Source organism: Trichechus manatus, unplaced genomic scaffold (genome assembly GCF_000243295.1).
Source record: "Trichechus manatus latirostris isolate Lorelei unplaced genomic scaffold, TriManLat1.0 scaffold00146, whole genome shotgun sequence".
In the NCBI taxonomy this organism is placed as follows: Eukaryota; Metazoa; Chordata; class Mammalia; order Sirenia; family Trichechidae; genus Trichechus; species Trichechus manatus.
In genome coordinates, this window is record NW_004444082.1 from 5,200,764 (window position 1) to 5,226,567 (window position 25,804).

At 39.7% G+C, this 25,804-nt stretch overlaps 1 protein-coding gene across 1 annotated transcript in view; it reads right to left on the reverse strand.

Moving 5' to 3' along the window:
• PIEZO2 (piezo type mechanosensitive ion channel component 2) overlaps positions 1-25,804 on the reverse strand; it is a 680,804-nt gene that overhangs the window by 151,614 nt on the left and 503,386 nt on the right. The window contains exon 8 of the mRNA XM_012558213.2: positions 2,847-3,024. Coding sequence (XP_012413667.1) covers positions 2,847-3,024 — 178 coding nt within the window. The remainder of the gene's footprint in view (positions 1-2,846; positions 3,025-25,804) is intronic.

The following is a 25,804-nucleotide window of genomic DNA, read 5'->3' on the forward strand; positions in this document are numbered from 1 at the left end:
TTCCAAGAATACGCTCTAATGTTAAATACGCACAGCCTCTCAATGCGTATTCTAAACTGCACGAGAACACAGCTAAGTGGAAAATAATGAACGCAGCTAAGCAGATAATAATGAACGCAGCTAAGCGGATAATTCTTAGATCAAGGGCTTTCGAGAGAACACAGAGTTAACCTTGTAACCTAGCCAACGGCAATGTTTAATTATGAAGAAATGGATTAAAGGCAGAACCATATGGAGCCCACATTAAATAAAAGCATATCTCACCCACAAAGCTCTTGTCTTGCCTAAGGAGACATCAGCCTAAGTTATACAACGATAAAGAACCAGATGCAACTGGGTGCTTTAGCATGGCTTCCCAACAAAGGTGTGCCAGTAAAAAAAGGTAGTTAATATGTCATTGCTATCGGGGTTGAGGGAGTGGAGCTAATCTCAGTGTGTGATTCCTGGATTCCGGTGTACCAGGACAGGGCAGTGAACATTCAAACTCCTAGAGTGGGAATTCACACTTGCCATGTGGACCCATGTATTATAGGGAATTACCTCTTGACACTTGCTTCTGTCTCTCTCTTTCAAACTTGTCTGATGGACCTCTGCCTCAGTACTCACATTTGGTTGCTGGTAGTTTTTATCAAATTCACTGCATCACCTAGATCTATGATAACATCCACCAGCTGCTTCCAACATTGCCTCAATGAGAAAGCCTGTTTGTCACGGTCCACTTAAAATACAACCATGAGACTCTGACTCATATTGACCCCATGTGTGTCAGAGTAGAACCATGCTCTGTAGGGTTTTCAATGACTGATTTTTTGGAAACAGATCATCAGGCTTTCTTCTGAGGAACCGCTGGGTGGACTCCAACATCCAACCTCATGGTTAGCAGTTGAGTGCATCGACCGTTTGCACCACCCAGGGACCTACTTATAGTACAGATCACCTGAAATGTTCATGCTAGAATGAACTAAGCCCTACTATCCCCTCCAGACATTCTGATTTTAATATTGCTGTCACCCGTAGGGCCCGTAACTTAGATTGTCCTCCTAGCTCTCTCTCTACCTGCATTTGCCCCGCAGACAGCTGGCTGCTGAGGACACAGACGGTCTCATGGTCTTGAAGGGGTTATGGCATTAGCCTTCTCACTTTATGACGGCATCTATATATAAGTTACCGCATTATTTCTGTGTGAACTATCAGAAAGCTAAAAACACGGGCAACTTTCTTGAGTGCTTAAAAGTAATTTCCATTATTTGTAAGACACTGTTCAAAATAAGTTTCCAGAATATGTTTTAATGTCTTAGGTACGTATGTATTTCTGTATATACATACCCATATGTATGTTTGTGGAGGAAGGGAACACAATGAAAATTCTAAAGGTTTTTGCTGGTACACTAAAATTTTAGACAAGAATTGGAGAAAAATGTAATGAAAGATGATGAGGATCCTCTGACCCTATAAAGCAATTTTTTACTCTGCAACTCCAATCTGTGGGCCAGAAGGAGATGATCCAGGAGGACCACGCTCATGAGGCTGGCCCTGTTCTCCTGTCCTGACCGATGGCCACTGGCACACTGGCGTGTGGCGATGGAGGAGGTACCCATAGCAAGGAACTCAGTGTAGACCTCATTTCTGCAGCTGCCATGTGAGGGTGGAAGGAGACCGGCACCCCCTGCAGTGGTGCTGTCTGTCTGACTTTCTCCCGTTACTTCTTTGGGGCTGCTCTGTCTCTTGAAGAAGGAATAGTTCCTGAGAGGAGGGACCTTGCTGTGTGGCCCTTGCTCTGTCCCCAGCCATAGATCAGTGCCTGGCACACAGCCGGCTGTCAGCAAACACTTACTGACTGACTGACCGACTGAGTGAACGCGTGTGGATGTGGGATGCAGGTGTGAAGAGAGAAAAGGGGGAAGGAGGAAACTGCTACAGGATAAGGAGCTGGAGGCGGCACCAGAGGAGGCATGGCGGAGGCCTCCAGCCCAGCCCTGCACACGAGAGCTGATATCTCCCTCTAGGTGGTGCATGAAAAGTGTGACAACCTTTGCCTGTAACACTGGCCTTGCTCATGGGCCAGTGAGCTACCTTACAACTGTCATTTAGGAGAGGAAATAAAAGCTGACTGAAGTTTTCTGTCACTGAAAAAAAAAAAAAAGGCAAGACGTCTTGCAGCCTCCATGGTTCTGCCCTTAAGTGTCACATCCTTGTCCCATGGTGAGTAAACTCATCCCAACTCATGCATGAAGGAAATGGGGAGTGTCTGTCCTGTCCTCATCCCTATCCCCTCAATGAAATACAGGAGCCACGGACAGCTGGGCTGACATCCTCAGAGGCTGAGAGTAGGTTTGGAAAACTCCAGTCACTGTGATGACAGAGGCTGAATAGTCTCTGAGACTCTACTTTGTTGTCACAGATGGATTTGAATCGGATTCTACCATTCAGTAAGTGTGTGATTTCAGACCAATTACTTTACCCCCCTAGCCTCAGTTTCCTCATCTGTGAGATGACAATAATAACATGTATTCTTCAGAGGTGCTCAGTGGGATAAATGAGACAATGTATGAAAACAGCCTGGCATGACCCCTGGCACTTAGTAAGTGCTCAATAAAGCGAGTCTTCTATTCTCCTCATGACCCGCTGCTCTTAGCCACACACAGCGATACAGTCAGAGAAAGAAGTCTTAATTCTCATGGCGCTGTGTTCACTTAACGCTCTTTGTAGAACGGAAACATCGTAACCAGACCACTACAGTTACATTTGAATGTAGTATTGATTAGTCAGCTTCTCTCTGACAATTAATAGAAATGAATCGTTTCATTTGGAGAATCCAGGTTACTTTGCAGACAATATCATGACACCATATTCTTTCTTACCAGGGGCTCTTGCAGCCAGATGCGGATGAGGGTGGCCAGAGTGTAGTACATCACCAAGAGAAGGATGGGGTTGGCATGGTGGTACCAGGACAGCTCTGGGTTTACTATGATCTTCCAAGTACTGGAGCAGTCTGTTTGAATGACTGATTTGATACCAAATAACCTGTTTAAAAACAAAGAAAAAAGTTAAAATAATGCATTAAACTCTATACCTCCAACATAGACTAAAAAACACCTTGTTTTTAATACATTCAGGAGTTCTTCCTAGTTTAATCCATCTGATTTGGGATATTTCAATTACTCTTCAATTAGTCTTTGGTATATATATCTTTAAATTATACATGAACGTGTAATTATATATATTACATAAACACATATTTATGTAATTTTATGTAGTATATATAAAATTAAAAAAAAACAAGCCCATTGCCTTTGAGTCGATTCCAACTCATAGCGACCCTGAAGGACAGAATAGAATAGCCTTAGCAGGTGGTAAATTCCAACAGCCAACCTTTTGGTTTGCAGCCGAATGCTTAACCACTGTGCACCAGGGCTCCCGTAGTATATATACATCCTCAAATATAGAAAGATTATGTGTGAGTTGTGTGTGTGTGTGTATGATTGATACCAATGTTAGGCAGATAAATCTTTACCTTGGTTCAAAATCTGGCTAATATTAAACCTTTGCACACCTTTAGAACTTTATATTTTAATGATTAATCAGCCCTAGTAAAACCCTACATTATTAAAATGTCAAGTGTGTGGGTAACATGTTACTAAGTCCAGCTAAATGAGCAAATATTTTGTTTTTGGCAAGGTTTAGCATTACCTACTAAGCTAGTGTTGCCCTTATTGTGCAAATATTGAAACTGGACACAGTCTTCCAATTTAGCCATAACAGTCAGATATTATAAATTAGAGTTTCAATAAGACATATTTCTATCAGAAATTTTATTTATGGGCAATTTAATTTTTTTGATGCTTTAAAATTGATTACCATTTACTTTGAAATATGACTTCATGAGGTTTGTTAAATTTTGAAATGCTTTATGTTTATACTATAAAATTAAAATGTAAGAAACAATATAAAATATGATTCATCTAAAAATTCATTTTATATAAAGTTCTAAATTTTTGAGCGTGCCAGCAAAAACCTTTAGAACGTTCATTGTGTTCTCTTCTTCCACAAACATCTCAGACTCAGGGACTGGAGTCCCGGGCTCCTGCTATGGCATTTGGCCCCTCTTGCTCTTGTCCCTATTTCATGATCACCCTTCCACCCATAGAACACGTTCACAATGTCTTGCCTGGACAATTACAACACAAAGGGTGGTCTCCCTGTCTCTAGTTTCTCTCTCCTGTACTTCATTATGACCATTAAGAGGTACCTTCATGAGAGCCAAGCTAAGCTGGTTGCTTTCCCATTCAAGAACCACTGCTTGGAGAACAACCCAAAGTCCCAAGCAGAGTAGTCTCCCAAAGCCTTCTACACCTGGTCTCGTCTCCCTTCTCCCAGACCCTGGAAACTCCAGCTACACTGGTCTTTGTGGGGCTTACCATGAAAATTCTGTGCCTTTGATCTTATTATTCTTTGTTTGACCAGAATTCTTTCCAGGCAGTTGTGACTTTTCTGGAGCCACCTAATCAAGAATTAAGGGTGTATGTATAGGGTGAGTTTTTCTGTGCCTTGGCAATGCAGATCCCAGGCAGCGGGCCAGACTGCTTCACAGACTCTCCAGCTTCCCTCAGAACAACTCCAACCCCATGGCCGGCTGCATCCCAATGCATTCCTTCTAGGTATGCTCAGCCATCCCTAACTATTGTAGGGTTAGGAAGCCCGATGTCTAGGAATGCACAATTCCATCCCTGCCGTGGACTGCCCCAGAGCACTGACGCTAACTTAGGACAATTTGTTTCTGTTGTAGCTTCCACCTCTTCATTATTATTTTCAGCCCAGAGACTTTTTATAGTTAATGTCAATCAATACTCCAAAGCCAATTCCCAGCACTCCTCACTTAGATACTTCTTCCCATTCCTTTTTAGTACTGGACATCCTTGGCAATCATCAAGGCTTAGTTAGAGCCAATGCCCCATCTCTGAGAAACTGTCTGTGATTTTTCCTGATTGGAAATCAATTTGTCCTCCCCTTTGCCTCCACAATTGCATTTTTAATCATAATTTGTGATTTTACTATTATTAGCTTACACACTTGTCTCTCTGCTAAGTTTTTGCTAATTCGTTCAAAAAAGCGTATGCATCTTGTCATCTTGTATTTATTTCTGACAGTGACTAGGCTTTCAATATAGCATATTTAATGGAATTAAAGAAAAGCAGAATGAATTATACCATTAAATTATAGTAGTCGATTGTAGTTATGGTAGGAGTAGAGGAAAAATGGTAGTGTTCCTACTTTTGAAAAAACAAAAGGAAGGGAGGGAGCGGGGAGATGAGCAGGAACTGTGGGTGAACAGGAACATTCCAGAATTTTTAGAGAAACATTGCTGCAGCCTGAACCCCATCGTCTGTGACTTTAGTGCTTTCAGTCTGAGGAATGACAACACAGGATAAAAGCCACTGCAAGGACGTTTCAATTTATCTAAAGTCTATTTCGGTTCAAATAGAGGAGGTAATTATTTTGTTCTCTAGCGGCTTCTAACAAGAAATTTTACCTTCTGAATGGATCAATAAATTTCTGGTCTTGAACTATTGTGTATGGTTAGGCTATAACACTAGTGTTTTTGTTTTTGTGTTTTTAAACTGAGAATACAAGTTTATAAGTAGGAAACAATTAGAGATTCAAACGCCCAACAGGCACAAAATGGAGAGCAGCCTGGATGAGTCCGTCAAGGTCCTAAACTGCACTTGACTCAGGTTATGACGTATAAAAACGCATGCCATGCTTTCTGATAAGAGAGGCCAGCTCAGCGCAGGGTGGTGGCTCTCGTCACATGGCTTTGGGCATTCTTCCCTTGCCCGCCGCGGGCAGTGCTGCCTGGGCTCCGCGGGCCTCCAGGGACCACGGGAGCTGTCTCTCATCTCTCTCGCAGTGCAGCAGGCGGTGGTTATGAACTGGCAGGGACACTGTTTCTCCTTGCACATGTCGGCAGATTTATAAAACCCCCACCTGTGTCCAGGTTCTCTCCAACCACATCTGCTCTGTCTCCCCTGAGCCAGCAACACAGCCATTTGCAAAAAATACGTAATCCTGCAAATGGCAACATACTTTTAACTTGGCCTTTTCCTCTCAAGGGCTCAGAGCCCTTTATGACCCAGGCTTCACCATTAGACAGGGAGGCATATTGTTCATTTAAATAAGCAATTGCTAATTAGAATGAGGAATAGGCAGCTAGGCCTATAAGATCTAAGGTAGATTTTAAATCCTCTTTTGAAGCCAGGAAATATATTCTTTCCAACTACGGTAAAATGATTATTTGGGGACAAATAATTCTGTACAGAAAACATCTGTCAGTAATCTCATTTTAAATCTCCCTCTTTTCTGGTCTCAAACCATCGTCCCTGCAAAGCGGGTAGGTGATGGGCCAAGGGTCCTAAGACTCTCTGCCGGGAATTCCCATGCTGAGTATTCAGGACATCATGAAAGAAAGGCTCTGAACATAATCAGCATCACTGTCATTGCCTCAGCGGGGTGCCCCGTAACAAACGGCCACACAACTATCTTATAGTCACCCCTGAAGACAGCTCAGGAGGCCCCATCCCTCCAAGCCTTTGCTGGCTCCGGGGTTAGTACACAACTCTTAGGGTGAATAGTGTTTGACGGGGGGGGGGGGGGGGGGACAGCTAGCAACAAGTGCAGTTGCTCAGAGGAGACTCCTGGTGATTTACCTCCTTAAGCAAACACCGGTGCCTGAAGAGGCTTATGGAGCGAACTGTGGGAAGAAAATCACCAATCACCTGGAAATAACCCCCACTTCCCCACCACCACCACTTCAATGGCGAACAGACCATGGATTTTATTTTAAAGATTAAAAAAAAAAAAAGGATTATTCAGGTGGTGCCTATTTAATATTTTTATCCTAAAACGTGTCCATAAACTCAAAATAAGAGGCTTGTAAAAATCAGAGGCTGTAGTATACTAGATGGGAAGAACAGGAAGCCAAATATGAATTCAAGTCTCACCTGTATTACTAGTTATGTGACCTTGAGCCTGGCATGTAACCCCTCCTAAGCCTTAATTTCCTCATTTGGATAATGAGCCTAGTAAATACATATCTTGAGAAAATACTGTGAGGATTACAAGTGATAGGCATAAAACTTTCGAAATACTTCTTCTGTCAGTTTAACTAAGAGTTGTGGAAATGGAGTTTGGAAATATCCTATGTAAAGTCAAGTTTTGGATTGCAAGCTAGACAGTCACCAAATTTACTTTCAAACAAGATGGATGTTATAAAAGTGCATATAAAAGTGCACCTGTGGATCAGGCTGGAATGAGGTGACTTTTGTTTGGGCAGCACTGTACCTAGCTGGTGTCTGGGCCTCGGTTAACAAGGAATAAATAGAGAACAGTCTCTTAATGGTACACTTAGGTAATTATCTAAATATTTCTGTCTATGTTCTCCTCACACATACAAGACGCTTTGCGCCTCCCAAAGAAAACCAGTTCCACAACGCCACCAAGCATGCCCTAGGTGATAGCTGGTTCTTTCTAACCACTCAGGTCCACAAAAGTGCACCTTGCATGCTTCCGTGGACTAGTAACATCACAACTGTGGCAAAACCTTCCATTTGGAAATAGGGAGAATGGGAAACACACACCAGCCACTAGACCATAGCTATCATCAAACCCTGTGAGACAGGAATTGGGAAGACTTCTTGCCTGACAGTTGAGTAAGTCTCATGCTTAACCTATCCAGCACCTTAGCTCTCTCTGGGAGGAACTTTCTTTTCCATTGTCTCTCATGAACCTTTGCTCTGACCTCTGCCAGTTTGAATCCTATCCATTCTCCAGACACACTCCAGTCACTATGTACACTTGACATGATGGACTTAATATCTATATTTCTCACTTGACCCCAATCACAGTGTCTTATGTCATTAGTCTTCTCATAATATGCCTATGTCCTGTGTCTCCACATAGGTTGAAAACTCTTCAGAAGTCAAAATCCTGTATTTCTCGGTAGCATCCATAGCACCCACAACTGTGTCCTGAGCATGGCCTATGCTAAGAATGACTACGAAGGTTGCCCTAGGAGTAGCTTCACCAACAGTTATCAATGAGTAATTGAAATTATCAATAAAGAGTTAAAGATTTTAGAGCAGTCATGTAAGATCCAGAGAATAATGCTGAGAACATGTGTGCAGCAGATGTATTTCTGATATGAAGGTATTCAAGCTGCTTGTTTCTTTGATCATATTTTGCCATGTTTAATGTCTCACACAACAAAAAGATGAGCAGATTCAGGGCTGGTTCATTCAGCACACAATCACTCAATATTTTTGTCTTTTCCCTTCTGTTGCTCTCAATGCATTGTTGCCTTTCACCTAAATGCATTTTTTTCTGATGGTCAAATGATAACTGTCACAGCTTCAGACATAACATCTTCAGAAAATTTCATTGAGAGGTAGAGCAGAGGTGAATCTCATTTCATGAGATTTTTTGTTTTTAAATTTTTTTTTATTGTACTTTAGGTGAAGGTTTACAGAACAAATAGTTTCTCATTAAACAGTCTGTACACATATTGTTTTAACAACCTCATTGGTTAACAACCCCACCACATGTCAACACTCTCCCTTCTTGACCTTGGAGGACCTTTTTTTTTTTTTTTGGTGAAAATATACATAGCCAAAGATACACCATTTCAGAAATTTCTACCTGTACAATTCAGTGACATTGATTACATTCTTCCAGTTGTGCTGCTATTCTCATTATCCTTTTCCAAATTATTCCACCACCATTATCTTCAACTCACTGCCCTCTAGGCTTCCCATCAAACCTTTTGAGTTGCTGTTGTTAATTTGATCTCACATAGATAATTCTTTTTTTTTCTTGTACCTTAGATGAAGGTTTACAGAACATATAGTTTCTCATTAAACAGCACACAATTGCCCTATGACAATGGTTAACAACCCCACGACATGTCAACACTGTCCCTTCTCAACCTTGGGTTCCCTATCACCAGCTTTCTTGTCCCCTCCTGCCTTCTAGTCCTTGTCCCTGGAATGCTGTGCCTCATTAGTGACTTCACCTCTGAGCTAAAAGGTTGTCTGGGGGCTATACTCTCAGGGCCTCTCCAGTTTGTCAGGCCAGTAAATCTGGTCTTTTTTGTGAGTTAGAATTTGTTCTACATCCTTCTCCAGCTCTGTCCAGGACCCTCTGTTGTGATCCCAGTCAGAGCAGTGAGTGGTGGTAGCCAGGCACCATCTAGCGGTACTGGACTCAGTCTGGTGGAGGCCGTGGTAGCTGTGGTCCATTAGTCCTTTGGACTAATCTTTTCCTTGTATCCTGTTCTCTTCATTCTCCCTTGCTCCCAAAGGGGTGAGACCAGTGGAGTATCTTAGATGGCTGCTCACAGGCTTTTAAGACCCCAGACGCTACTCACCAAGGTAGAACTTAGAACATTGTCTTTATAAACTGTGCTATGCCAGTTGAGCTAGATGTTCCCTGAGACCATGGTCTCCACAGCCCTCCACCTAGCAATTCAGTCCCTCAGGGAGTTTGGATGTGTCTGTGGAGCTTCCATGTCATTTCCTTGTACAAGTTGTGCTGGCTTCCCCAGTATTGTGTACTGTCTTACCCTTCATCAAAGTTACCACTTAGCTATTGTCTATTTAGTTCCCCACACCCCTCCCATCCCTCGTAACCAACATTGTTTCTTTTCATCATTTCATGATATTTTTATTTGTAGAGCAAAATTTCTACCTGGAATCATTTGCCTTTATTCTGAAGAACATTCTTTAATATTTTGTCTAGTACAGATCTGCTGATGCCAAATTCTTTCAGCTTTTGTATGTCTAAAATATTTCTATTTCCTCTTCATTTCTGAAGAATATTTTCTTTAAATATAGAATTACATGTTGACTTTTTTTTCTTTCAGTGGCACTTTAATATTTTCCCTATCACTGATATTCAGTTTTAATTATGCTGTGATTTGGTGGGATTTTCTTTGTGTTTTTGTTTTTAGATCGGGTTTTGCTAGGCTTTTTGGATCTGTTTTGGCCATTATTTCTGATTTTTCTTTTTCTGTGTTCATCCCTTTCTGTGACACCAATTATACTTATGTTAAACTTCTTTATATTGTCCTACAGAACCCTGAAATTGTGTTCATTCTTTTCATTCTCTTCTGTAATTTAATTTGAATAGCTTCTATTGCCCTATCTTCAAATGTATTCATCTTTTCTTCTATGGTGTCTAATCTGCACTGAAGTCCATTCAGTGATATTTTCATTTCAGATATGATAACTTTTTTTAGTTTTATTAGTTCCATTTAGTTCTTTTTTTTATAGTTTCCATTTCTATCTTCATTATGTTCATGTTTTCCTTTAATCTTTAGAAATATTTTTAAAAGGGATGTGTTAAAGAGTTTGCCTCTGTTATTTCCAGTGAGTTTTCATTGACTGATTTTTCTCTTGCTTCTTCACATGTCTAGTAATTTTTGTCTGGATGCTGGACATTTAATTTTTATATTATTGAGCATCTGGACTCTGTTGTCCTCTTTGAAAGAGTGATGAGTTTTGTTGTGGCTCAGCTTTATCTTGTAAGGATTGTTTTTAAGCTTTGTTAGGATAGGTCTAGAGTAGTCTTTACTGTGTGACTGGTTTAGCTCCACTACAAAGGCATCAACCACCTGGTGCCTCTATTGAATGGCTTGGGTGCACAACAAGGTCTCTCCACTCTGACTGGTCAAAACAAAATTATTCCCTAACCGTGTGTGAGTTCTCGGAGTTGTTCAGCTTTTCTTCAGCAGTTTTTCTGTGCCTGGCCTCATAGAGTTTCACCCTATGCATGCACAGCTAAAACCTCTAGGGGATCCCATTCAGATTTCTGGAGATCTTTCTGTCTGGCACCCTCCTCTGCATTATTCTGCACCACAAATTTCAGCCTCCTCAGCCTCTCCAAATTCAGGTTTCTCTTTCTGCTATTCAACAAGACAACCATGCTCTGCTTGAGTTCCCTTTTCTATACCAGGTGCTGTAAATGCTACCAGGTAAAAAGCTAGAGTAACCATAGAGCTCATCTTGCTTGTTTCCCATGTCTCAGCTATATTCCTGCACTGCCAACTGTCCAATGCCTAAAAACATTTGGTTCATATGTGTTGTCCACTTTCTCTCTGAATATGAGAGAAAGGCACGCTGCTGTTGTTAGGTGTCATTGAGTCAGTTCCAACTCATAGCAACCCTAAGTACAATAGAATGAAACACTGCCCAGTCCTGGGCCATCCTCACAATCATTGCTGTGTTTGAGCCCATTGTTACAGCCACTGTGTCAATCCATCTTGTTGAGGGTCTTCCTCTTTTTTGTATACCTTCTGTTTTATCAAGCACAGTGGCCTTCTCCAGGGACTGCTCCCTCTTGATAACATGCCCAAAGTACATGAGGCGAAGTTTCGTCATCTTTGCTTCTAAGCTGCATTCTGGCTGTACTTCTTTCAAGACAGGTTTGTTCATTCTTCTGGCAGTCCATAATATATTCAATATTTTTCACTAACACCATAATTCAAATGCGTCAATTCTTTGGTCTTCCTTATTCACTGTCCAGCTTTTGGAAAATCTGGTGATGTAGTGGTTAAGTGCTATGGCTACTAACCAAAAGGTCAGCAGTTCAAATCCACCAGGCGCTCCTTGGAAACTCTATGGGGCAGTTTTACTCTGTCTTATGGGATCGCTGTGAGTCAGAATAGACTCGACGGCAATGGGGTTTAACGGATCCAGCTTTTGCATGCAAATGAGGCGATTGAAAATAGCATGGCTTGGGTCAGGTGCACCTTAGTCCTCAAAGTAACATCTTTGATTTTTAATACTTTAAAGAGGTCTTTTGCAGCAGATTTGCCCAATGCAGTGCATCGTTTGATTTCTTGACTGCTGCTTCCATGGGCATTGATAATGAATCCAAGTAAAATTAAATCTTTGACAACTTCAATATTTTCTTTGTTCATCATGATGTTGCTTATTGGTCCAGTTGTGAGGAATTTTGTTTTCTTTGTGTTGGCATGTAATCCATACTGACGCCTGCAGTCTTCAATCTTCATAAGAAGTGCTTCAAGTCCTCTTCACTTTCAGCAAGCAAGGTTGTGTCATCTGCATATCGCAGGTTGTTAATGAGTCTTCCTCCAATACTGATGCTCTGTTCTTCAGCTTCTTAGATTTGCTCAGCATACAGATTGAATAGGTATGGTGAAAGGATACAACCCTGATGCACTACTTTCCTGATTTTAAACCACGCAGTATCTCCTTGTTCTGTTTGAACGACTCCTTCTTGGCCTCTATACAGGTTCCTCAGGAGCATAATTAAGTGTTCTGGAATTCTCATTCTTTGCAATGTTATCCAGAATCTATTATGCTCCACACAGTTGAATGCCTTTGTATAGTCAATAAAACACAGTAAACACCTTTCTGGTATTCTTCCAGCCGAGATCCATCTGATATCTGCAATGATGTTCCTCGTTCCATGTCCTCTTCTGAATCTGGCTTGAATTTCTGGCAGCTCCCGGTTGATGTACTGCTGCAACCATTTTTGAATTATCTTCAGCAAAATTTTACTTGCATATGCTATTAATGATCTGGTTCAACAATCTCTGCCACCTTTCTTTGGAATGGGCACAAATATAGATCTCTTCCAGTCAGTTGGCCAGGTAGATCTCTTCCAAATTTATTGGCATAGATGAGTGAGTGCTTCCAGCGCTGCATGAGAAAGGCTAACCAGTACAATTTATATTTCTTTTTTAACACATGATTTACTAATACATACACATATTTTCATATTGGTATCTAGCTATCTACTTACCTGCCTACTTATCTTACAAAATAGTCACCTTTGGTTTATTTAGAATGATGAAAATAGAGTGTTCTCATTGAATGAAAATTTTATCACAGATTTACCATGAATAATGAATATCTGATTGGTGAACAGCCAATTCATAATAATGAATAACTGGATTCTGTCTCATCTTCTCTCCTTACCTCATTTCCCCTCAGATATAAACTGAAAGTATTCCAGGTTGCTGGTATTAGGAAATATTAAGCCTATGTCTCCATCACCATCTTTTTCATTGGATGTACCAGAGCATATTCTTTCTACTTCTCTCACCATTTAGAACTTATACTCCTTGTAAACACACATCCTCTTTTATCTCCTTCCACATTTTCATCTTTCTTCAACTCTTACCAAAGTACAACAGGAAAATTATTCTTTGCTTTTTCTGCTTTCTTCATATTATTTGTAAATTCAGAAGTGATTTAAGTTATATATTAAGAATGCAATAGTACTAATGATCAGTTTTTGTTAAAGGAAACCAAAGCTGCACATTTTATAATGAAAATAGATTTAACAACAAATCAGTCCCATCACCTTCTAAAATGTGCTTCTCCAGCTATCTATGAGAATCTCTTTTCTAAAAATTTCTTATTCATTATGTACTGATACATTTGTAAAATACAATAAAAAGTAACCAACAGAAGCATTATCACATGCTTGAATGTTACAACAATGTTAATTTGCTATGTACTTTTTAAATGCTTTCTCCCAATTTTTGTATTTGCGTTGTTATAAACCTGTTTCATACAGCTTGTGGATCAGCTCTGATCCACTACTTTGAATAGCATTGACTTAGAGTATCCAGATGTTCCTTTTATAATATTGTCAATTGTCTCTTACTAGTGGCTTACCCATCTCTAATTAAACATTTTTCTCCAGTTGCATCTGAACTTTTCTTCCCAATATAATCGATGGTCTTAAAATTAACAGTATAACCAATGGCAGTGATTAAAGTTCCTTTTTTGGGGGAGAGATGATTGGAACTATCCTGAGGAAATATTAAAACATATTTCCTATTATGCTTTGTGACTTTAGGGTGTTTGACAGCTATTTGGAAGAAAAGCCCACTGATTTAGCACTTCAAAATAATGCTAGCACACCAAAGAACTGGTTCCTTCCTGTTGAGACCCAGGCCCTGGAAAGTGTAGAAGGAACCAGGCCAGGATCTGGTGGCGTCCCAACAGCTTAGTGGAATCAGCTCTCAAGCGTAAATAAGAAGGAATGAGCCTGGTGATTAAAGGGCATGCTAGCAGAAGCCAGGCTCACCACAATTCCTGCTAGATATTATCAATGCTTCCCTTCGCACTTTTGTATTCGGTGTGCACAGGCTAGGGAGCACTAAGCTGCTCAGCAATGCCTCCTTCCCAGGTTTCTAGAAGAGAGTACAAAACTTAGAGGCCTGATACTTTGGATTAAACCAACTGTCATAAATTAAACTGGGAAGCTGAAATTTATATTCCCAAATAATAACTGAGTGGCTCAATGAACAAAATTTTGGGAGTAAGCTAGACTGAAATCTGTAAACTTCTTAGGTATTACATAGGCTACTATTTTAAAATAAATGTAATATATCTTAATATTAAATTTTTTGAATATGATCTATTTTTTTCAAGATTCAAAAAGTATTTAAGATATTTCATGATCTTGCACCCATCATTAGGAACATCAATTCCATGATATGGTACTGCCTATGTACAGGTTTACAGGCTGTAAGAATTTGTACAGCCCTCTGAAATGCCTAAGAAATTCTCTTTTTGGAGAAAAAAAGTGTCTATTAACTTATGTCTTAGTATTTTTGTCTTTTTATTTAAAAAGAACTGAGCTTTTAAATTGTTTAATTTTGAATAAACAGGAAATTTTTGTTGTATTTATGACTGACTTTCTTATTGCATATTTTGGAGATTCCTTCTAACAAAACAAAAAGTACCTGAAACTGCCTTTTTATTCCTGTCATAGCTATGATAAATTTAAAAACTGTCTCTTCAGCAACAAAAGTATTTAAGAGAAACACTCCTTATAGCCATTGAGCCCTGTATTTTTTTTTCACATCATGATGGAGCTACACTAAAGCCCCATCTCTTATCTAGTGAATGGGGAAACAAAAGACAGGTGCAAAGCTGTGTACTATTTTGGTGAATGAACATTTGAGGGAATAAATTCTTTTTCCTTGAGCTAGTTTTTATTGTTCTTATGACCTTGCTTAAACTGAAGTAATACAATTCTAAAAGAATAAAGTATTAAAGAAAAAAAGGGGGGGGGTAAATTTAGGTGCAATCAAAAGGTACAAATACAGGCAAGGTAAAGTCAATCTTTGAAGAATCAGAGGGAAAAAGAGTCCCACAATAATCTGCCAAATGGAAAGGACAGAACTAAACTACATTATCAGTAACAGGATTTTACATTTTTCAAATTGGATGTAAAAAGAAAACTTATATAACAGACACAAATATGTATACATATATGTATATATATATATACACATACATATGGCATTCTGCCACATCTGATTCTGCTCTCACACTTAAGAAAAATATATAAAAGTTAGTGGCATAGCTAAAGCATAGCTCATTACTCTTTTGCCCGTTCTCGCCTTTCCTCACCGAACGCTACCCTGAGGTAAATGTGTATCATCCCACAGAACGTGTACTCACTTTTGCCCATTCTTGCCCTTCCTCACCGAACACTATCCCGAGGTAAATGTGTATCATCCCACAGAACGTGCACTCACTTCTGCTACCTATGTATGCATTCATAAATAATGCATAATATTTTTATATGAATTTAACCTCATATAAATGGTCATATCGCATAATTCTTATGCATTTATGTCATAGATATAATAGATATAGTTGATTTTAATTGCTGGCTACTATTTCATTGCATTAAAAAAAAAAAAAACGCAAACTATTCTAGGAATTCAGAAGCAGGGGATAATTTAGAGAAGTAGAAAGTTTCATGTATTAATTTGTGGGAAAAAATGTAACAAAAACGAAAGCAACATAAAGGTGACATAAAGGCCTACAAAACCTCAGTATTTTCAGAGCCTTTGCTCCCCGTCCGCAGCTTTCTCTATCAGAGCTCTTCAAAGCTCCTTTTGTTTCATGTTTGTTTAGATATAGACAAATACTCACATGTGTGCATACATGTATACTTAAATATGTTTATTGGGTATGGATAGTACAAAGCTGTTAAGAGTCTAAATGACAATGGATGGGAAAAGTGACTAAGTTATGTCATATCCATATATATTACAGAATATTAAGCAACCATGAAAAATAAAGAAGATTATCTATATGTATTTGACATAAAAAAGTTCCTAGGTAATTTTAAAATAATTTTTAAATTTTAGAATAATTTTAGACTTACAGGAAAGTTGCAAAGAAAATATAAAGAATTTTTGTATACCTCACACCCATTTTCTTTATTGTTAACATCTTACATTAATATGGTACATTGGTTACAACTAATGAATGCATATTAGTAAGTTATTATTAACTAAAGTCTGTACTTTATTCTGATCTCTTTAGTTTTTACCTCATGTCCTTCTTCCACTCCAGGATCCTATCCAGGGCACTGTATCACCTTTCGTCATGTCTCCTTAGGCTCCTCCAGGCTGTGACAGTTTCTCAGCCTTTCTTGTTTTTGATGACCTTGACAGTGTTGAGGCCTACTGGTCAGGTATTTCGTAGAATGCCTCTCAGTTTGAGTTTGTCTGATTTTTTTCTCATGGTTAGAGAGGAACTGTAGATTTTGGGGAGGACGACTGACTACAGAGGTAAAGTGCCATTTTCAACACATCATATCAAGGACACCTGCTATCAACATTACTTATCACTGACGATGTTGATCACCTGGCTGAGATAGAGTATGTTAGGTTTCCCCATTGTAAAGTCACTGTTTTCCTCCTTTCCATAGTGTATTCTTTAGAGCCCTGGTGGTGCAGTGGTTAAGAGCTTGGCTGCTAACCAAAAGGTCGGCAGTTCAAATCTACCAGACGCTCCTTGGAAACCCTATGGGGCAGTTCTACCCTGTCCTGTAGGGTCACTATGAGTTGAAATTGACTAGATAGCAATGAGTTTGTTTTTATACTCTATTCTTTAGAAGGAAGTCACTATGCATAGCCCATACTCAAAGAGTGAGGAGTTATGTCCCACCTTCTTGATAATGCAGTATCAACATGAAGTATTTGGAATTTTTCTGTATAGGAAAATTGCTTATTCTTCCCCATTTATTTATTTACTCAATGATTTGTTTTTATCAGTATAGACTCATGGGTAAATATTTTCTAATTTGGATTTTAATCCAATACTACTTTATTTTTGTTCCTCAAATTGTTCCCGCTTTGACCACTGGGAGCTATTTCTGTTGGTTAGTGTGTGTCCCTTTGAGAAACCACATCTCTTTGTTTCTTGAACACTTCCTTATTTTCTGGTACTACAAGATGCTCCACGTTCATTTTCTATACTCCTCGTCAAGCCCTACAATCAGCCATTTGTCCAAGGAGACATGATTCCTTTTATTGGAGAATGGCATTAGAAACCAAGATCTGGGTACTAAGTGTGCTCTTTGCTATTGGGGTGTCATTATTTCTAGGCCCTCTCAGCTGACAGAGCAAGGAAATACATGTGTGTACACTAACCCGGTTATATACACTACATATAAATATTTCTATATGTAACTGTCTGTATCTATTAAACTAACCATAGTTCACACTGAGGTCTTCAACTCTAATCTGGCATCACATGGTCCATTCTAGCCTCTCCCTTGCTTATCTGTAACCTCTCACTCCAACAGTGACAAACCAGCTCCCATATCCACCAGCTATTATTTGTTTCATCCTAGTTGTCATGGATTGAATTGTGTCCACTAAAAATATCTGTCAACTTGGCTGGGTCATAATTCCCAGTATTGTATGACTGTGCACCATTTTGTAATCTGATGTGATTTCCTCATGTGTTGTAAACTGTATAACTATGATATAATAAGATGGATTAGCGGCAGTTATACTGATGAAGTCTACAAGATTAGATAGTGTCTTAAGCCAATCTCTTTTGAGACATAAAAGAGAGAAGTGAGCAGAGACACATGGGAACCTCATACCACCAAGAAAGCAGTGCCAGGAGCAAAGCGCATCCTTTGGACCTGAGGTTCCTGCGCTGAGATGCTCCCAGACCAAGAGAAGACTGATGCATCACAAGGACATTCCTCCAGAGTTGACAGAGAGAGAAAGCCTTCCCCTGGAGCCGGCAACCTGAATTTGAACTTGTAACCTACTAGACTGTGAGAGAATGAATTTCTCTTTGTTAAAGCCATCCACTTGTGGTATTTCTGTTATAGCAGCACTAGATGACTAAGACACTCATATATGTGTATACTGGTTTCAGAATTTTTAACCTGTACCCTGATGGGAAAAAAAACTTTATCAACTAGAGCACAGTGTTTATGTACTTTTGTCCTTAGTTCTTACAGCCTTCATTCGTCTTCAAAGTTACTTAGGTTAGCGCCTTTTTCCTCCTCCCCTTTCAGTGAGGTTATATCATACATTTGTAATACAGCTAGATTCTTTTGTCACAAGTTAATTCCACCCTGGGATCTCCCAACTGGTTGCTTTTTTTTTTTTTTTTTTTTTAATTTTCATTCATTAAGGTTCACTACGCTGTGAAATTCAGCATAGTGAACCTTAGCTGAGTTTTAACAAATGCATAGTGTCAGGTATCCACTATTACAGCATCATACAGAATAGTTTCACCACCCTAAAGAAATTCTTGTGCTTCATCTATTCAATCCCTCCCACCCCCATAACCTCCGGCAACCACTGATTGGTTTACTGTCCTACAGTTTTGTATCTCCTAGAATATCATATAAGAACAAAGTGAGAGGACTGACACTATCAGGGACAGATTACTCAATAAGCAAGGTACACACAGACTTACTTATGTTTAGTTACTAACCTGTAGTGCACAATTTCACATGGGTTTCACCACATATATGTATATATACATATACATATATATATATATATACACATACATATATACGTACACACACACAACTGAACCAATAAGCAAGGTCATGATAAACAGAGAAAAGATTGAAGTCAAGGATTTCATTTTGCTTGGATCTATGATCAACGCCCATTGGAAGCAGCAGTCAAGAAATCAAAGGGCATATTGCTTTGGGCAAATCTGCTGCAAAAGATCTCTTTAAAGTGTTGAAAAACAAAGAAGTCACTTTGACGACTAAGGTGTGCCTGACCCAAACCACAGTCTTTTCAATTGCTTCACATGCATGGGAAAGCTGGACAATGAATAAGGAAGACTGAAGAAGAATTGATGCATTTTCATTATGGTATTGGTGAAGTATACTGAATATACCATGCACTGCCAGAAGAACGAACAAATCTGTCTGGGAAGAAGTACAGCCAGAATGTTCCTTAGAAGCAAGGATGGTGAGACTTTGTCTCACGTACTTTGAACATGTTATCAGGAGGGACCAGTCCCTGGAGAAGGCCATCATGTTTGGTAAAGCAGAGGTTCAGCAAAAAAGAGGAAGACCTGTAACAACATGGATTACCACAGTGGCTGCAACAATGGGCTCAAGCATAACAACGCTTTTGAGGATGGTACAGGACCAGGTGGTTTTTTTTGTTTTGTACACAGGGTCGCTATGATGGCACCTAACGACAACGACAAATGATGTTGAGCACCTTTCATATGCTTATTTTCTTCCTGCATATCTTCCTTGGTGAGGTTTCTGTTTGTATCTTTTGACTCTTTTCTTAATTGGATTTGTTTCTTATTATTGAGTTTTAAGAATTCTTTGCATATTTTGGATACAAGTCCTTTACCAAGTGTATGTTTTGCAAATATTTTCTTCAAGTCTGTGGATTATCTTTCATTCTCTTAACAGTGTTATTTGTAGAGCAGATGCTCTTAATTTCAATAAAGCCCAATTTACCAATTTTCTCTTATAGATCATACTTTTGATGCTGTATCTAAAATTAATCACCAAACCAAGGTCATGCAGATTTTCTCCCACGTTTTCTTCTACAAGTTTTATATTTTACACCTAGGTTTGATTCATTTTGAATTGACTTTTGTGTAAGGTATGAGGTCTGTGTCTAGGTTCACTTTTTTCCAGTACCGTTTGTTGAAAATACTATCCTTTCTCCGTTGAACTGACTTCACACATTGCTTTCTAAAAATGAAGACGAATTGAAGCACGTACTGATGGAAGTCAAAGACTACAGACTTCAGTATGGATTATGACTGAACATGAAGAAAACAAAAATCGTCACAACTAGACTGATAAACATCATGATAAATGGAGAAGAAATTGAACTTATCAATGATTTTATTCTACTTGAATCAGCAATCAATGTTCATGGAAGCAGAAGTCAAGAAACTAAATGACATAGTGCATTGGGCAAATCTGCTGCAGAAGATCTCTTTAAAGAGTTAAAAAGTAAATACATCACTTTGATGACTAAGGTGCACCTGACCCAATTCATGGTCTTTTCAATTGCCTCACATGCATGCAAAAGCTGGACAGTGTAAAAGGAAGATAGAAGATACATTCAAATTGTGCTGTTGGCAAAGAATATTGACCATGGACTTTCAGAAGAATGAACAAATCAGTTTTAAAAGAAATACAGAGGTGAGGATGGTAAGACTCCTCCTTGCTTTCTTTGGACACATCATCAGGGAAGACCAATCTCTAGAAAAGGACGTCATGGCTGGTAAAGTAGAGGGTTAGCAAAAACAAGGGAAACTCTCAATGAGATGGATTGACCAAATAGCCAAAAAAATAAGGTCTCAAAATACCACAATCTTGAAGATGGTGCTGGACAGGGCAATGTTTCACTCCACATACATAAGGTCACTGTGAGTTGAAGCCAACTTGACAGCAATTAACAATAACAACAGCTCTGGAAATTCTGGATTCCCAAGTGTAGGTGTGGCTCGGCAGTAAGCATGTTTTAAATCAACACTTCAGGTAGGTTCTATGTACACCAAAGTTTGAAAACACTGAATGAATGGATGTCCAGGCTGGGGGCCTGCCTCTTCCTCCTGGCAGCCTCCTTCCCACCTCTGGGGAGTGTGTGCCCTACACTGATTACTCTGAGGAGCACATGTCATCAGGCTTAGGAGCCTGGTTTCATTCTGGAGAATCAGAGATGGGGGAAGCATTTCCTTTAGAGCTGACTTGTGGCACATGTTGGCAGACTTGCTTCATGAGAAAGTTCAGCCCAGGATGGACAAAGGTGGCTCTGCTTGGCAGGATGTGGCAACACCAGGTGTATGCTTGCATGAAGACATGGCCATAATGATGAACTCAGCACACCAGGGACAAAGGAGGGCTTAGAAAACTCTGCTCCAGGTAACTAGGCATTCAAGGTGCTACAGTGGGGGTACAAAGAGAACAACCACAGTCTGACATTATGGGATTCATTCAGGGGTGGTTTATCCAATAGGCAAGGTAAGCACAGTGCTTATCTTGCTTACCAGATCATCAAAGATGTGGTAAAATCCATGTGAAATTGTTCACTACAGATTAGGAAATACACACAAGTAAGCCTGTGCTTACCGTGCTCACTGGGTAATCTGCCCCTGTCAGGGACTGTAAATTTGAAGAGGCTTTGGTTCTGTCCGAAGGTGCTGTGGGGTTGGGAAAGACACAGATATCAGCCATACCTAGAAGCAGAGTCTTTTATGTGGTGAAAAAATGTGAAATTGTTCACTACAGATGATGTGGTAAGCAAGGTAAGCATGGTGCTTACCTTGCCTATTGAATAATCTGCCCCTGGATTCACTTCTTTTCCATGTTCTCTTCTCCTTTGGTACTTTCCAGCCCAAGGCACCACCTCCAGCCTCTCTCCTCTCTAGTTGGAGTCACCGGGGGTTTTTAGAGGATCACCACTTGGGCCCTACCCTAGACCAACTAGATACCACTCTGATGTCACTTTGGGATCTCTTCGGGGTGGAGCTTAAGATGGCAGAACATTTACAAAGCTCCCCAGGGGATTTTTATTTGTGATCAGAGTAGAGGATAACACATCTATGACTATTTTTACCACAAGAATGAGAGACTCTACAGTACAAATGTACACAAACCAAGCAAGTTGTAAAGACATCCCCTCATAGCACTTTGCTTTAAGATCCACTGTACTGCTTCAATCTATTTCCACCCTCAGGCTTAAACCAGGTTCCTTGAGCTTCTCTGCTCTCTGAAGACATGTTTCTTTCCTCAGGTTCAGGGAAAACATACTCTCTTTTCTCAGTGTGGAGACTCAGGACTCTGCTTACAAAAATGTATTTGCCAGTCCTTTAGTCTAGAGAACTCACTATTTTACTTTTCCCCAAAACTGAAGTTTCCCTTTGAAAGCATATTCTTGGCCCTGGCCAACATTCCTCTGTACTCCTTATTTTTCCTGCTTTTAAAAAGTGAGTTCATCGTCTTTCCCTGCAGGAGGAAAGCAGTGCAATAGAGGGATTCAGAGTATGAGTTCAGCCTCCAACTCTCACTTCTATCATGGGACTTGGGTGAACACTGAATTATTCACACTTCATGTTTCTTACCTTTAAAATAGGGATAATAACAGAACCTACCTTGTAGTGTTGTTGGGAGTATTGAATTAATTAGCACCTGATAATATTAAGTGCTGAACAGATTTTTATATTTTATATACTATTACATGTATAGTTATATATATATGTGTTGTTGTTAGGTGCCATCAAGTTGGTTCCGACTCATAGCGACCCTATGTAAAACAGGATGAAACATTGCCCAGTCCTGCCATCTTATAACCCTTGCTATGTTTGAGCCCACTGTTGCAGCCACTGTGTTAATCCATCTCGTTGAGGGTCTTCCTCTTTTTTTTGCCGACCCTCTACTTTACCAAGCATGATGTCCTTCTCCAGGGACTGGTCCCTCAAGATAACAAGTCCAAAGTACTTGAGACAAAGTCTTGCCATCCTCGCTTCTAAGGAGCATTCTGGCTGTACTTCTTGCAAGGCAGATTTGTTTGTTCTTCTGGCAGTCCATGGTGTATTCAATGCTCTTCATCAACACCATAATTCAAATACATCAATTCTTCTTCAGTCTTCCTTATTCATTGTCCAGCTTTGGCATGCATATGAGGTAATTGAAAATAGCATGGCTTGGGTCGGGAGCACCTTAGTCCTCTAAGTGACATCCTTACTTTTTAACACTTTAAAAAGGTCTTCTGCAACAGATTTACCCAATGCAATATGTCATTTTATTTCCTGACTGCTGCTTTCATGGGCATTGACTGTGGATCCAAGCAAAATGAAATCAGTAACAACGTCAATATTTTTTCTGTTTATCATGATGTTGCTTATTGGTCCAGTTGTGTGTGTGTATATATATGTATGTGAATGTATATATATATAAAACTAGTTGCTGTTGAGTCCATGCCAATTCATGGTGACTCCATGTGTGTCAGAATAGAAATGTGCTCCGTAGGGTTTTCAATGGTTGATTTTTCAGAAGTAAATCTCCAGGTCTTTCTTCCGAGGTGTCTCTGGGTGGGCTTGAATCTCCACACTTTCAGTCAGCAGCCAAGAGTGTTAACCAGTTAGCCATTTGTACCACCTAGGGACTCTTTCTCCCTTTATGCTATCAAGTCAATTCCGACTCATACGTATATGTCATACTATTGTAATTATTAACCCAGCCCTACTATATAAATTAGGGCCTGAGCATCCCTTCATATTTCTTCACAGAGTCATGAAGCCTTCCAGGGATAAGACAACAAACCGTGACTGAATCCTATTAGATGCCAGGCACTTTACATACACACTGTTGTAACAACTTACTGATTTCGTGAGGTAGGTATTATTCAACAATTGTAGGATGAAGAAGTCAGAGCTTCAAGAGATTAAACAACTGGCAGTCTCAAAGTTCAGGTCTGTTTGAACTTCAAAGTTTTTCCTTTCCATGAAGGCAAGCTATAAGAGGCAGAGTCCCTGGACATTGGGATGGGAAAGACTCTCTTCAAGCTACTTTCCTTCTTGCACACACTGGCATCACTTTCACTTTCCCGGGAACACTACCTCAGGCATTTCCAGGCTGAAGGCTGCTCAGATGACCTCAGTCCTTTTGATATGAAGGTGGAAGACAGGATGAGAAACACTTTCCAAATTTAGAATATTGAGCAAGAGGCCGCTGAAGTGAGTTTGTCGTCAAATATAAAATATCTTTCTACAAAGACAGAGATAACGTCCAGATATCTGTTACATATTTTTCCAACATTCTTTACACCATATTAGTAAGAAATGTACATCATGTTACACCGGCAATATGCCTGAAACAAAATTTAACTACATAATAAAACTCCTGACATTCGGTATAATTATTATACCTTCTAGTAATTCTCAACTCTGACTAGTACTATCTTGCAACTGCTTCATTACAAAGATACAATGGGAGTTTTTATATTGATTTCCTTTATGAATAATGTTTACATAATCTGATAATATAATGTCATTGTCAAAAACTGACTTGTCTGAATGAAAGTAAACCTGTGTCACTCATCCTTGAGTTTTCTTCATATTAAGCTATTAAAGAAAGCTTCTTGATCTTCTAAACAGTTTGTGACTCTCCCAGTTACTGGACTGCATTAAAAAGGACACACAAGATGAAATAACTCTCAGCCACACTTAATTCTCTCTGGAATCACTTCCCTAATCCTCGCATTTAAGATTCCTTTTAGTCCCCTGACTGATTATTACTGGAATTTATACTGTTAACCTTGAGTTGTAAGTAATAAAGCTGCTCCTGTGTAGGCAAACAACGCCAGCATATTTCCTCATTTATTTTAAGGTTTGGGGTTTATTTCAATCAGAATCATTTTGGAGCTGAAAAAGATCCCCTCCTACCTCCATCCCAGTCCCCTGCCCTCTTATATCAAAAAAGTCCCAGACATGACTTGCTCAAGGTCACTTACTACATTTAAGAAAATATCTAGAATTAGAAACCAGATGTCTTGAAAACTGTTAATTGTCTACTATTAATTCCATCACTCTGTTGCTAATGACTAGACTGAGACAATGAAGTATCTAAAGCAATACTACAGAATGCAGCATAAAACAGCCGCTCAAAGAAATTCTGGCTGCTTGCACTACTGCTACTACTACCATCACTATTATTATAAAGTACAGCACGAACCTGGTTTATGCCAGGGTCACAACTGTTTTTATAGCACCCTACTGACGGTGCTGGAAAACAAGACTACACAAGTAGAAACACCACCCTTCTCAGTCTGAACTGGGTCTCTTGAGGAGTGGTAATATTTGGCACAGGTTTGGAGGTTTTAGGAAAGGTGGTAGGAGGGTGTGTAAATATTGTATTATATTCCACCAACAATAGCAGGTTGTTCAACATAAAAAATACTTTCCTTTCACCTTGGTAATGTGATCGAAGAAAGGGGAAGAGGGCCACACAGCACACTCACAAGTGTGGGCTGGTTTCTGCACAACATACATTTGTCCACTGGTGTTGTACAGGGTACCCCTGCAAACTCACATAGGCTGCATGCCACTCTCTTACATTACAAAGAAATACTCTGCACAGAAATGACCATAACTGCTTTCCACACCAAGAAGGATGTGAATGAAGGGAAGGTGATGTGCAGGCTTGTTTGGGAAGGTAACAGAACATAGGAATCAATGCTTTTGGTAGGCATGACTTCAACAGCCTTCACTAGCTTTGTTTTTATAATTGTCCAGGTTTAGAATGGGGAGTCTGTGGATCCAGTGACTCTCAAAGAGAGAACAGAGGTCCCCTCTAAAGGGCAAAGCAGAATCTCCCGGGGTTGCTTTGTCAAACTACATCCATCTCGTCTGCTCTCATCTTCCACCCCCATCATTCGGAGAGTTACCTGAAGAATGTGTGTCCCTTGCTCCATTATCCCTGAATTACTGGAGTGAGGGTG